Source organism: Larimichthys crocea, unplaced genomic scaffold, assembly GCF_000972845.2.
Source record: "Larimichthys crocea isolate SSNF unplaced genomic scaffold, L_crocea_2.0 scaffold146, whole genome shotgun sequence".
Lineage (NCBI taxonomy): Eukaryota > Metazoa > Chordata > Actinopteri > Sciaenidae > Larimichthys > Larimichthys crocea.
In genome coordinates this window covers 43,785-58,102 of record NW_020852003.1, presented here as the reverse complement: position 1 = coordinate 58,102, position 14,318 = coordinate 43,785, and the positions used below count along the sequence as shown (strand labels likewise).

General features: G+C 48.6%; 2 protein-coding genes across 4 annotated transcripts in view; one reads left to right on the top strand and one right to left on the bottom strand.

Moving 5' to 3' along the window:
- The window catches only part of znf365 (zinc finger protein 365), a 39,018-nt gene that overhangs the window by 14,276 nt on the left and 10,424 nt on the right, over positions 1–14,318 (bottom strand). Inside the window, exon 7 of one of the 3 annotated variants that reach the window (XM_027275537.1) lies at positions 12,514–12,696. The exons of the other annotated variants lie outside the window; for them this stretch is intronic. Coding sequence (XP_027131338.1) covers positions 12,690–12,696 — 7 coding nt within the window. The 3' untranslated portion in view covers positions 12,514–12,689. Of the gene's footprint in view, positions 1–12,513; positions 12,697–14,318 lie in introns of those variants that run through there. 3 annotated transcript variants of the gene reach the window in all.
- Positions 10,946–12,042, top strand: LOC104935916 (2-aminoethanethiol dioxygenase). Its single transcript, XM_010751828.3, has one exon. It carries the CDS (start codon positions 11,059–11,061, stop codon positions 11,818–11,820), a length of 762 nt encoding a protein of 253 aa, XP_010750130.2. The 5' UTR covers positions 10,946–11,058; the 3' UTR covers positions 11,821–12,042.

Sequence of the window (14,318 nt, the reverse complement as noted above, 5' to 3'; positions counted from 1 at the left end):
TGCAGGTGAGTTCCCTCTGGGACTCTTTGGCCTCCACATCCAGCTTCCTGTCTATACCCTGTGGACCAAAGCCTCCGTCAAAGAACACATTTGGATCCACTCGGGCTGAAGAGTCTGAGGAATAAAGTCACGCAAACCTCAGATCAGCTCCCGAAGAAACAGCTCGAAAACACAAGAAGATTTAGAGACTGTCTAAAACCTGGACGTAGTCTCCGTGACGTCCCCGCAGACTGCTAAAACCTGGACGTATCTCTGTGACGTCCCCGCAGACTGTCTAAAACCGGACGTAGTCCGTGTCCCCACAGACAGTCTAAAACCTGGACGTAGTCTCCGTGACGCCCCGCAGACTGTCTAAAACCTGGACGTAGTCTCCGTGACGTCCCCGCAGACTGTCTAAAACCTGGACGTAGTCTCTGAGATGTCCCCACAGACTGTCTAAAACCTGGACGTAGTCTCTGTGACGTCCTGGCAGACTGTCTAAAACCTGGACGTAGTCTCCGAGACGTCCCCCGCAGACTGTCTAAAACCTGGACGTAGTCTCCGCGACGTCCCCGCAGACGGTCTAAAACTGGACGTAGTCCCGTGACGTCCCCGCAGACTGTCTAAAACCTGGAGTAGTCCTCGTGACGTCCCCGCAGACGGTCCAAAACCGGACTTGTCTCTGTGTCTCTGTAAGACTCGACATGACAAACCTCAAAAGAGTTTGCAGTCTACAACACCAGACCTTCTGCTGTTTACAGTTGTGTTGTAAATTTACAAGCTGTGTGTGTGTGTGTGTGTGTGTGTGTGTGTGTGTGTGTGTGTGTGTGTGTTGTGTGTGTCAGCATCACATTCATCCTGTTTATTTGCTTTGGAGCTCGACCTACGCAGGGCTTCCACAGTTTGGCCGACATCACGAGCTAAAAGCGTCTGAGCTGAATCACGGCGTCTATTTCAGCCCGCGTTCACTTCCTGCTAATAAAACACACAAACACGACAACACGTGCTTCAGGAGGGCGGCCATGTCACGTGCTGACCGCACACACACACACACACACAACACACAACACACACACAACACACACAATTCACACACACCTGTATTTTCGGTAAGGCCTCATGTCACATTGTGAGTAGGTGGGTCAGGCTGGAGATGGAGGTGGTGACGTGTACGTGGATGGAGCTGGTTATACTGCCTCCGTAGAACGAGGCCGTCCTGGTGGATCAGTGGGCCGGAGCACGGAAGTGGCACATTCGGGGGTTCAAATCCGGCTCGTTCACAACAAAGCAGGCCTGAGATGAGACTGACAGAGTGGACACAGTCAGCACGTCCATCTGTCCTCAATGTCAGCCCCAAGGCATGACTCACTCTGAGGACACTTAAAGGACCAAAACACGCCGCTGTTAGCTCATGTTAGCTCAGTTTGGTAGCTGCTGTTAGCTCAGTGTGATAGCCGCTGTTAGCTCATGTTAGCTCAGTGTGGTAGCTGCTGTTAGCTCAGTGTGATAGCCGCTGTTAGCTCATGTTAGCTCAGTTTGGTAGCTGCTGTTAGCTCAGTGTGGTAGTCTGCTGTTAGCTCAGTCTAGTAGCTGCTGTTAGCTCAGTGTGGTAGCTGCTGTTAGCTCAGTGTGTATGAGCTGCTGTGAGCTCATGTAGCTCATTGTGGTAGCTGCTGTTAGCTCAGTCTAGTAGCTGAGGTACTCAGTCTGTTAGCTGCTGTTAGCTCAGTTAGCTCAGTTTGTTAGCTTGTGCCGTGGGTTAGCTGCTGTAGCTCAGTGTGGATAGCTGCTGTTAGCTCAGTGTGGTAGCTGCTGTTAGCTCAGTCTAGTAGCTGCTGTAGCTCAGTCTGTTAGCTGCTGTAGCTCTGTTTAGCTCAGTTTGTTAGCTGCGTTAGCTCTGTGGTAGCTGCTGTTAGCTCAGTCTAGTAGCTGCTGTTAGCTCAGTGTGGTAGCTGCTGTTAGCTCAGTGTGATAGCTGCTGTTAGCTCATGTTAGCTCAGTGTGGAGCTGCTGCAGGTGAGTTCCCTCTGGGACTCTTTGGCCTCCACATCCAGCTTCCTGTCTATACCCTGTGGACCAAAGCCTCCGTCAAAGAACACATTTGGATCCACTCGGCTGAGAGTCTGAGGAATAAGAGTCACGCAAACCTCAGATCAGCTCCCGAAGAAACAGCTCGAAAACACAGAAGATTAGAGACGGTCTAAAACCTGGACGTAGTCTCCGCGACGTCCCCGCAGACTGTCTAAAACCGGACGTATCTCTGTGACGTCCCCGCAGACTGTCTAAAACCGGGACGTAGTCTCGTGTCCCCACAGACAGTCTAAAACCTGGACGTAGTCTCCGTGACGCCCCGCAGACTGTCTAAAACCTGGACTATCCCGTGACGTCCCCGCAGACTGTCTAAAACCGGACGTAGTCCTGAGATGTCCCCACAGACTGTCTAAAACCGGACGTAGTCTTGTGACGTCCGGCAGACTGTCTAAAACTGGACGTAGTCCCGAGACGTCCCGCAGACTGTCTAAAACCTGGACGTAGTCTCCTGCGACGTCCCCGCAGACGGTCTAAACTGGACGTAGTCCCCGTGACGTCCCCGCAGACTGTCTAAAACCTGGAGTAGTCCTCGTGACGTCCCCGCAGACGGTCCAAAACCGGGACTTGTCTCTGTGTCTCTGTAAGACTCGACATGACAAACCTCAAAAGAGTTTGCAGTCTACAACACCAGACCTTCTGCTGTTTACATTGTGTTGTAAATTTACAAGCTGTGTGTGTGTGTGTGTGTGTGTGTGTTGTGTGTGTGTGTGTGGGTGTTGTGTGTCAGCATCATCATTCATCCTGTTTATTTGCTTTGGAGCTCGACCTACGCAGGGCTTCCACAGTTTTGGCCGACATCACGAGCTAAAAGCGTCTGAGCTCGAATCACGGCGTCATTTTCAGCCCGCGTTCACTTCCTGCTAATAAAACACACAAACACGACACACTGCTTCAGGAGGGCGGCCATGTCACGTGCTGACCGCACACACACACACACACACAACACACAACACACACACACACACACACAATTCACACACACTCTGTATTTTCGGTAAGGCCTCATGTCACATTGTGAGTAGGTGGGTGTCAGGCTGGAGATGGAGGTGGTGACGTGTACGTGGATGGAGCTGGTTATACTGCCTCCGTAGAACGAGGCCGTCCTGGTGGATCAGTGGGCCGGAGCACGGAAGTGGCACATTCGGGTTCAAATCCGGCTCGTTCACAACAACAGCAGGCCTGAGATGAGACTGACAGAGTGGACACAGTCAGCACGTCCATCTGTCCTCAATGTCAGCCCCAAGGGCATGACTCACTCTGAGGACACTTAAAGGACCAACAACACGCCGCTGTTAGCTCATGTTAGCTCAGTGTGGTAGCTGCTGTTAGCTCAGTGTGATAGCTGCTGTTAGCTCATGTTAGCTCAGTGTGGTAGCTGCTGTTAGCTACAGTGTGATAGCCGCTGTTAGCTCATGTTAGCTCAGTTTGGTAGCTGCTGTTAGCTCAGTGGGTGGTAACTGCGTTAGCTCGTCTAGTAGCTGCTGTTAAGCTCAGTGTGGTAGCTGCTGTTAGCTCAGTGTTATGAGCTGCTGTGAGCTGTCATGTAGCTCATTGTGGGATAGCTGCTGTTAGACTCAGTTAGTAGCTGAGGTAGCTCAGTCTGTTAGCTTGCTGTTAGCTCAGTTAGCTCAGTTTGTTAGCTTTGTGCAGTGGGTTAGCTGCTGTTAGCTCAGTGTGGATAGCTGCTGTTTAGCTCAGTGTGGTAGCTGCTGTTAGCTCAGTCTAGTAGCTGCTGTTAGCTCAGTCTGTTAGCTGCTGTTAGCTCTGTTTAGCTCAGTTTGTATAGCTGCGTGTAGCTCTGTGGTAGCTGCTGTTAGCTCAGTCTAGTAGCTGCTGTTAGCTCAGTGTGGTAGCTGCTGTTAGCTCAGTGTGATAGCTGCTGTTAGCTCAATGTTAGCTCAGTGTGGAGCTGCTTGCTTAATAAAAACTTTTTCTATTATTACAGTAAAAGGATGTTAGCCCTGTTGATTTTACAGTTACAACTACCAACCTATGACCGTCCGTAAATATGCCATTAAATATTACAGTGATTTACTGTAATTAAAACACCATGAATAAAGGTTTAAATATGCTGTTTAAGGTAAAACACGGTCTTTTAATATCTGCAGACTTTAACTAAATCTCACTAACGATGTTTTAAGCGGTGCGTTCACTGTTCACAGAAAGTTTGTCGGGGTGAAGACAGGGAGCGACAACAGAGTGATGTCACAGTGCACCTGAGAGGCGCTGTGAGGTCACGAATCAGGGCGGGGCTACAGTGTGACACTCAGCAAAATGAAGCTTTTTTTTAAAACCTGTTTTTTTTTTTATGATTGGAGACGTGGAGGTGATTTTAATGTCTATATCTGACAGCCTGATATTCTACCTGATGAATGTGAGCGAACGAGTCACTGAACAAAAATAAAAGTTTTGTTTTTGTGTTTGATCATTTTTATGCAAACGAGTTGAGCACTAGAGCTTTTTATTCTGCTGGACTGACGATGCTTCTTGTCAATGCAAATAAATGTTGACCTGTCGAGTTGATGTGGCTCTCTGCTGTCGCTGCTTTTAGCTCTGTGAAAACATGTCAGGAACCAATAACCAACACTCAGACAACCTTATCATGCTTTAACCATCACCTAGTGTTTCTGTAGCGTTGTCAGAACGTTCCAAAAACAAACATAACATCAGCTTGAAGTGCGCTGTCCCTTAAGAATATGATAACAATTCATTATGTGTCCGTAACAACTCGAGATAAAGGACGTCACATGATCACAGGCTGACTGTCAGTTCAGCATCAATATAATCCAATTCAAGGCCTTTTTCAAGGACTTTCCAGGCCCAATTTTCTCAAATTCAAGGACCAAACCAGCAGATTTCAGACACAGATAAATGTTTTTCATAAAGAGAACGAGCAGAACATTAAAGGACCAGTGTGAAGGATGTAGTAGATTTAGTTGCTGATTGCAACACCCCTCGCCTCACCCAGTCGTCCTCAGTGTGAAGGTGAAACTTGAACGTGAAGAGACAGCGTTTAGTTTGTCCATTGTGGGCTGCTGTAGAAACATTTTAGACTCTGTGGAAGAGGACCCTTGAATCTAACACACAAACATCACATTTCAAGGACTTTCCAGGCCCAATCTACTCTGCAGGGACGTCACGGAGACTATGTCTAGGTTTTAGACGGTCTGCGGGGACGTCACGGAGACTACGTCCAGGTTTTAGACAGTCTGCGGGGACGTCACAGAGACTACGTCCAGGTTTTAGACAGTCTGCGGGGACGTCACAGAGACTACGTCCAGGTTTTAGACAGTCTTCGGGGACGTCACAGAGACTACGTCCAGGTTTTAGACTGTCTGCGGGGACGTCACAGAGACTACGTCCAGGTTTTAGACAGTCTGCGAGGACGTCATGAGACTACGTCCAGGTTTTAGACAGTCTGCGAGGACGTCAGGGAGACTACGTCCAGGTTTTAGACAGTCTGCGGGGACGTCACAGGACTACGTCCGGTTTTAGACAGTCTGCGGGGACGTCACAGAGACTACGTCCAGGTTTTAGACAGTCTGCGGGGACGTCACGGAGACTAAGTCCAGGTTTTAGACAGTCTGCGGGGACGTCACGGAGACTACGTCCAGGTTTTAGACAGTCTGCGGGACGTCACGAGACTACGTCCAGGTTTTAGACAGTCTGCGGGACGTCACGGAGACTACGTCCAGGTTTTAGACAGTCTGCGGGGACGTCACAGTGACTACGTCCAGGTTTTAGACAGTCGGTGGACACGTCACGGAGACTACGTCCAGGTTTTTAGACATCTGCGGGGACTCACGGAGACTACGTCCAGGTTTTAGACAGTCTGTGACGTCACGGAGACTATGTCCAGGTTTTAGACAGTCTGAGGGGACGTCACGGAGACTACGTCCAGGTTTTAGACAGTCTGCGGGGACGTCACCGAGACTACGTCCAGGTTTTAGACAGTCTGTGACAGTCCACGGAGACTAGTCCAGGTTTTAGACGTCTGAGGGGAACGTCACCGGAGACTACGTCCAGGTTTTAGACAGTTTGTATTTCATGTTTTTGCTTCAGGCCTTTCTCGTCACGCAGGTGTCTCTTGTGTTTTTCTTTCCGTCGGGTCTGTCCATGGCCGGTTCAAACCGTCTGTGTGTTGCGGAGATGAACTCGAGGGCACAGCAGAATGTTAATGGCGTGTTATGTTATGGTTGCTAACTGCTGCAGGCTGCTGCTGATCTTTCATGGAGAGAGTAAACACGATAACACGACACTTTGACGTCACTCCGTCTGCACGCTCGGCTGTGAAATCATCGCGTTGACGTCGGGCGGTCACCGTGGGAGCAAAGGATGTTTTCTGAAACTGTCACGAAGCCGTATCAGCGTGAGCATCTACAGCAGGCCGACCACCGGGGGAGGCCATGAGGGCCACATGACAACCTCACAAAGCTGAGCTGAGCACAGACATCTAACCCTGGAAAACACTGGAGGAAGCAGACTGTAGTGCAGAAGTAACGAGCTGTGATTCTTCTCTGGGACGAACTTCCAGAGTAAAACTCTGCGTGATGTCAGCGGCTGCTGTGAAGTTCCCTCTGGGACTCTTTGGCCTCCACAATCCAGCTTCCTGTCTATACCCTGTGGACCAAAGCCTCCGTCAAGAAACACATTTGATCCACTCGGGCTGAGAGTCTGAGGAATAAGTCACGCAAACCTCAGATCAGCTCCCGAAGAAACAGCTCGAAAACACAAGAAGATTTAGAGACTGTCTAAAACCTGGACGTAGTCTCCGTGACGTCCCCGCAGACTGTCTAAAACCTGGACGTAGTCTCTGTGACGTCCCCGCAGACTGTCTAAAACCTGGACGTAGTCTCCGTGTCCCCACAGACAGTCTAAAACCTGGACGTAGTCTCCGTGACGTCCCCGCAGACTGTCTAAACCTGGACGATAGTCTCCGTGACGTCCCCGCAGACTGTCTAAAACCTGGACGTAGTCTCCGTGACGTCCCGCAGACTGTCTAAAACCTGGACGTAGTCTCCGAGACGTCCCCGCAGACTGTCTAAAACCTGGACGTGTCTCCGACGTCCCCGCCAGACTGTCTAAAACTGGACGTAGTCTCGTGTCCCCACAGACAGTCTAAACCTGGCGTAGTCTGTGTGACGTCCCCGCAGACTGTCTAAACCTGGACGTAGTCTCTGTGACGTCCCCGCAGACTGTCTAACCTGGACGTAGTCTCTGTGACGTCCCCGCAGACTGTCTAAAACCTGGACGTAGTCTCCGCGACGTCCCCGCAGACTGTCTAAAACTGGACGTAGTCTCCGTGACGTCCCCGCAGACTGTCTAAAACCTGGACGTAGTCTCCGTGACGTCCCCGCAGACGGTCCAAAACCTGGACTTGTCTCTGTGTCTCTGTAAGACTCGACATGACAAACTCAAAGAGTTTGCAGTCTAAACACACACGACCTTCTGCTGTTTACAGTTGTGTTGTAAATTTACAAGCTGTGTGTGTGTGTGTGTGTGTGTGTCAGCATCATCATTCATCCTGTTTATTTGCTTTGGAGCTCGACCTCGCGGGCTTCCACAGTTTGGCCGACATCACGAGCTAAAAGCGTCTGGCTCTGAATCACGGCGTCTATTTTCAGCCCGCGTTCACTTCCTGCTAATAAAACACACAAACACGACAACACTGCTTCAGGAGGCGGCCATGTCACGTGCTGACCGCACACACACACACACACACACACACACACACACACACTCTCACACACACTCTGTTATTTTCGGTGAGGCCTCATGTCACATTGTGGTAGGTGGGTGTCAGGCTGGAGATGGAGGTGGTGACGTGTCCGTGGATGGAGCTGGTTACTGCCTCCGTATGAACGAGGCCGTCCTGGTGGTCAGTGGGCCGGGCACGGAAGTGGCACATTCTGGGTTCAAATCCGGCTCGTTCACACAACAGCGGCCTGGAGAGAGATGACAGAGTGGACACAGTCAGCACGTCCATCTGTCCTCATCATGTCAGCCCCACAGAGCATGACTCACTCTGAGGACACTTAAAGGACCAACAACACGCCGCTGTTAGCTCATGTTAGTCTCATGTGGTGGTAGCTGCTGTTAGCTCAGTGTGATGACGCCGCTGTTAGCTCCTGTTAGCTCAGTTTGGTAGCTGCTGTTAGCTCAGTTTGGTAGTTGCTGTTAGCTCAGTGTGGTAGCTGCTGTTAGCTCAGTGTGGTAGCTGCTGTTAGCTCAGTCTAGTAGCTGCTGTTAGCTCAGTGTGGTAGCTGCTGTTAGCTCAGTGTGATAGCTGCTGTTAGCTCATGTTAGCTCAGTTTGGTAGCTGCTGTTTAGCTCAGGTGAGTATCCGCTGTTAGCTCATGTTAGCTCAGTGTGGAGCCTGGTTAGCTCAGTGTGTAGCCGCTGTTAGCTCATGTTAGCTCCGTTGGTAGCTGCTGTTGTCAGTTTGGTAGTTGCTGTTAGCTCAGTGTGGTTGGTAGCTGCTGTTAGCTCATGTCTAGTAGTGCTGTTAGCTCAGTGTGGTAGCTGCTGTTAGCTCAGTGTGATAGCTGCTGTTAGCTCAGTGTGGTAGCTGCTGTTAGCTCAGTCTAGTAGCTGCTGTTAGCTCAGTGTGGTAGCTGCTGTTAGCTCAGTGTGATAGCTGCTGTTAGCTCATGTTAGCTCAGTGTGGTAGCTGCTGTTAGCTCAGTCTGTAGCTGATGTTAGCCACTCAGTTGTTAGCTGCTTGTTAGCTAATGTTAGCTCAGTGTGGTAGTTGCTGTTAGCTCAGTGTGGTAGTTGCTGTTAGCTCAGTTTGGTAGTTGCTGTTAGCTCAGTCTGTTAGCTGATGTTAGCTCAGTGTGGTAGTTGCTGTTAGCTCAGTGTGGTAGTTGCTGTTAGCTCAGTCTGTTAGCTGATGTTAGCTCGTGTTAGCTCAGTGTGGTAGCTGCTGTTAGCTCAGTCTGTTAGCTGATGTTAGCTCAGTGTGGTAGTTGCTGTTAGCTCAGTGTGGTAGTTGCTGTTAGCTCAGTCTGTTAGCTGATGTTAGCTCGTGTTAGCTCAGTGTGGTAGCTGCTGTTAGCTCAGTCTGTTAGCTGATGTTAGCTCAGTGTGGTAGCTGATGTTAGCTCAGTGTGGTAGCTGATGTTAGCTCAGTGTGGTAGCTGATGTTAGCTCAGTCTGTTAGCTGATGTTAGCTTGTGTTAGCTCAGTGTGGTAGCTGCTGTTAGCTCAGTGTGGTAGTTGTCAGTGTCCAACATAAAGTGTTTAAAACACTTGAATTTACATCCCAGGCCTCTTCTTCTTCTTCCTCAGCGGTTGTGGTGCAGCCCCTTTTTGTTTCACGCAGGTTTGTTTTGGTCGTCCTGATTTACAGACTTCATTAATTATTAACGTGAAGCTGCTGCTGCTGCTGCTGGACTTTCCCTTCCTGTCACTGCAGTTGATTGTATCTGAGTAATGGCCGGGGGCAAAGATCATTAAAACTTAAATAGTCTGTGGCATGCTGGGTATTGTAGTACACTGTCCTGGCAGTTAGTTGGTTTTTAAAGTAATCTATTACTTCACAGGAAGGCCACCTGTGTTCAGGTAGAGGAGTGTGGCGGTAACACTGACTCAGGTGTGGTCATGTTTGAATGGAGCTCTGTGTGTGTCAGTGAGCGCAGTGCTGCTGGCTGTCGGACTACACGTCCCACAATGCACCAGGTGTAAACTGTGACACGCCGTGTCGGTGCGGACGTGTTTGACAGTTACTCCGGAATGGGGCGCTGAAGTCTGAAGAGTGACCCGAGCCCGAACAGAACCCGAGTACTGGGACGGTCACGTGACCGTCGTGTTACTGACCTACGTGCAAATCCTCACGTGCTCACGGACAAATACTTAAAAAAAACAAACATCTGAGCGCGTGAAGCAAACAGCTCATCAGATGAACGTGGTGTCACGTGGTGTCACGACCAAAGACACGACAACACGAGAGGTCTCACTCCGCCGCCATTTTGTGTTACCACAACGTCAACCAAAAAAGTGTTTTAATAAAAAATGTTTTGCACATTAATGATGTTGTTCAAGTTTGACACGTTACCCTAAAGAAGAAAGATGAATTCTCTTTAAAAACACGAGAAATTTAAATGTTTTTACTTTACAGCTAACCGTTTAGCTTTTACTTTACAGCTAACCGTTTAGCTTTTACTTTACAGCTAACCTTTAGCTTTTACTTTACAGCTAACCATTTAGCTTTTACTTTACAGCTAACTGCTTAGCTTTTACTTTACAGCTAACCGTTTAGCTTTTACTTTACAGCTAACCGCTTAGCTTTTACTTTACAGCTAACCGTTTAGCTTTTACTTTACAGCTAACCGTTTAGCTTTTACTTTACAGCTAACCGTTTAGGTTTTACTTTACAGCTAACCTTTAGCTTTTACTTTACAGCTAACTTTAGCTTTTACTTTACAGCTAACCGTTTAGCTTTTATTTTACAGCTAACCGTTTAGCTTTTACTTTACGGCTAACCGTTTAGCTTTTACTTTACGGCTAACCTTTAGCTTTTACTTTACAACTAACTGCTTAGCTTTTACTTTACAGCTAACTGTTTACCTTTTAATTTACAGCTAACTGTTTAGCTTTTACTTTACAGCTAACTGTTTAGCTTTTACTTTACAGCTAACCTTTAGCTTTTACTTTACAGCTAACTGTTTAGCTTTTACTTTGAGTGATGTTTTAAATGTTTTTTGCTCTTTACTTGTTTACTTTTTAATTTCTGTTCTTATATTGTATATATTTTTTAAAATCATGACATGTTAATTTAATTAATCAGATATTTTTCAAACGTTTAAATCGCGCTCATTAGAAGTTTCCATGACAACCATCCAAAGCGCCTGAAGATGTCCGTCCATGAGTTGTGTGCGGAGTGAGTCATCTTAAGAACAGACGATCTTTGGCGCTAGCTGAGGGGCTAACGCGCGTTGAGCGGAGCCCGGACACCGGACACCGGACAGCGCCGTTCCTCGCTTCGGTATGATGCCAGGTGACAGCGACATGACCTCCATCGTTCAGCGGATAGCTCGGCAGGCCCTCGTCACCTACCGGAGCCCGCCGCGGCTCGGCGAAGAGGCCGGGAAGACTTTCCTGGAGAACCACGCCAAGCTGCGGAGCCTCATGACGGAAGTGCGCGCCGCGGACCTGAAGCTCGCCCCGCGCAGAGCCGCAGACAGCCCGCACGGCGCGCCGCCGCTCCACCCCGGAGCGCCGCCGGTCACATACATGCACATCTGTGAGACGGACCGCTTCAGCATGGGGGTGTTCCTGCTGAAGAGCGGCGCCTCCATCCCGCTGCACGACCACCCGGGGATGCACGGCATGCTCAAAGTCATGTACGGCAAGGTCAGGATCCGCTGCTTCGACCGGCTGCAGCGGCCGGCCGGCGGCCCGCAGGTGGCGCCGCCGCTTCCCCCGGCACAGATGGCCTCTCTGTGGCGCTCCGTGCTGCGCTCCACCGGGGAGTTCACGGAGGAGAGCGGCCCGTGCGTCCTCTCCCCTGACCGGGACAACCTGCACCAGATCGACGCCGTGGACGGCCCGACGGCGTTCATGGACATCCTGGCCCCGCCGTACGACCCGGACGACGGCAGAGACTGTCACTATTATAAGGTGCTGACAGAAGCGGAGGTCAAGCACACGGAGCAGAAGGAGCAGGAGGTCTGGCTCATGGAGGTCTCACAGCCGCCGGACTTCTGGTGCGGAGGGGAGCCGTACCCGGGCCCGGAGGTCTGCCTCTGATCCGGGCACCCTGAGCGGACAGACTGGGCTGAATGAAAGCATTCAGCGAAGCACCTGAAGGCACCACAGGCTCGACTCACCTGCACAAAGCAGGGAACACCTGGTGACGTCACGGATGCTTCTGATGACCTGTGAGGTGCAGGGTGCAAATGATGCGTTCAAGGCCAGTCAGGGCGTCAGAAAATGGGCTTTTATTTTGGTATCACCCCCCCCCTTTTTAAACACACCGACTTTCAAAATAAAACAAAAGGCTGGTTATTTATTTAAAAATCTGCACCCTGAACGCAGCATTAGAGCCTGACTGAGCTGAGTCATGTCTGTGTCCTGGTCTGTTGCTTTTAATCGTCTTCCTGCGTCAGGTGGGATGAAGGACGCCGTCTGTCTTTAGGTTTGATCCTCAGGGCTGGTTGTGACTCTGACTGACGGCACTAAATTAAACTTTAAACCACATAAAGCAGAGAGGCGTTCACTGTCCGGACACAGCCTTAAAGACTGAGACTTCAATGTTTGTATGCAGCTGTAATCAGATTACTATGTCAGGAGCGTCCTCCATGTGTCCTGCCTGTGATGAGGTTTGTTTGTTTCAGGATGTGATGACTGAACAAAAAAATGTTCACGAAATAAAAACATGAATCTTTGAACATGTGTTTTTGTTTCCTCACGTGAAACACGGTAAAACCTGGACGTAGTCTCCGTGACGTCCCCACAGACTGTCTAAAACCTGGATGTAGTCTCCGTGACGTCCCCGCAGACTGTCTAAAACTATCTTCTTCGTGGTGATGTCACAGGGGAACCTTTTAGCCATTGGTTCTTCATTGGTTCTTCATTGGTTCTTCATAGAGCAGCCATTAGTTAAATCCATGTGTACTTCATGTTCTGTAAAACATTTGTCACATTGTTACAAAGACTCAAAGAAGCAGTAATCAGTTCTCCAAAGAACCTTTAAAAGATGAAACAAAAGGTTTTTCAAAGTACCAAAAAGTGATTTAAAGAACTCCTTAAGGACAAAAAGGTTCTCCAGAGAACTTCAAGAACCAGTTTTTCTCAGAGTGTAGACAAAGTATTTCACATTTGGAAACTATTGTGTCATCTCGTTTGCTTTGGTGAATCCAGGCTCAGGGAAACAAACAGACTGTTCAGTCCGCCTGGTGCTACCTGTCTTTGTCCACGCGTTTCTTTTCATTCTGCAGATGTTGGGCTGAACTATCCATAAAAATATAGAATTTAATGTTTGAAATATCATATAATCATATCATGTTACTGGAGAATACTGTGTTACTGACACTAAATCATATCATGTTACTGGAGAATACTGTGTTACTGACACTAACACTGCGACTGACTGACGAATACTAAATGAACACATTAAATTCACAGGAGGCGTTCTGAATCTTTGAGCAGGAGACAGTGACACCATGTGGCCACTTTGGTTACTGCACCAACGTGACAGAGTAGACGGGTAGAGTCTGAACTTCATCTGTCGATGCAGAGATGAGCCCATGTAGTAATATCCTTTATGCAGTCGTGTGGGGTTTTTAATGCAGCCTTTGCTACCCGCTGGGCTGGAGGTCTACGTGCAGAGATTTCTCTGATTCTTTGAATAATATTCTGGATTGTAGACGGTGAAATCCAGAATTTCATTCAAACTGTGAGTCCGTAAATGTTGTTCTTAAACCGGAGACACCGGAAAAGAAGAAGAGGACGTTTTCAGGCCCAGCAGTCAGCAGCTCGCTCGTTTTTGATCATAAGTAACGTAATCAGAACAAATACTCGAGTACAGCTGAACATGTTTACCACAGTGGGATGAAAAAGTTGAATAAAAACAAACATGGAATCATCTTCGCGGTCACGCTTGTTCTTTAATTCGATGGTTTTCACACAGACCGACATGTTTCAACATAAAAACTTGTCCAGTTCTTCACAGTATTGCATTTTGCACAGTGTTATACAGACTACAGAGTTTTCGAGTGAAGGCACAAAACTAGAGATTACTTCTGCAAAACGAAATCCCTACAGACGAACGCGATGAACCGAAGGATATCGAACTTACACAACATAAAACTAACGTCATCTCTACCGACTCACGGCAAACAAAGGTAGTAGTGTCGTAATCAAACTAACACCGAGTTCAGTTAGGATACTTGTTCCGTTATTCACCCTCTTCGCTTCGTTTCTTGCACATTTCCCCCCCAAAAAACATTTCAAAACACAGAACTAAGAAAATTTCCAGACGTTTCCAAACCTGTGCATGAACCCTGCTGATTGTCCCTTCATGTGAAAGTGCTCCGGGTCGCTTTAGTGCAACTTTCCTTCAAATACTGTCCTGTTAAAATAGACCTCGCTCTGCTACAAAAGTACACATAGTAGTACAAGATAACAGTATTTTATAAGTACTTTGCTTTTTTTATTTTGTTTTGTTTTGCTACATATGAAGCATGCTTTCACAGTAACACAATAGCTACATATGTAGTAGTAGTAGTAGTTGGGCTGCCTCATGC

Coding starts and splice junctions, on each gene's coding strand:
- LOC104935916 (XM_010751828.3), top strand. CDS start 11,059: ATGATGCCAGGTGACAGCGACATGACCTCCATCGTTCAGCGGATAGCT.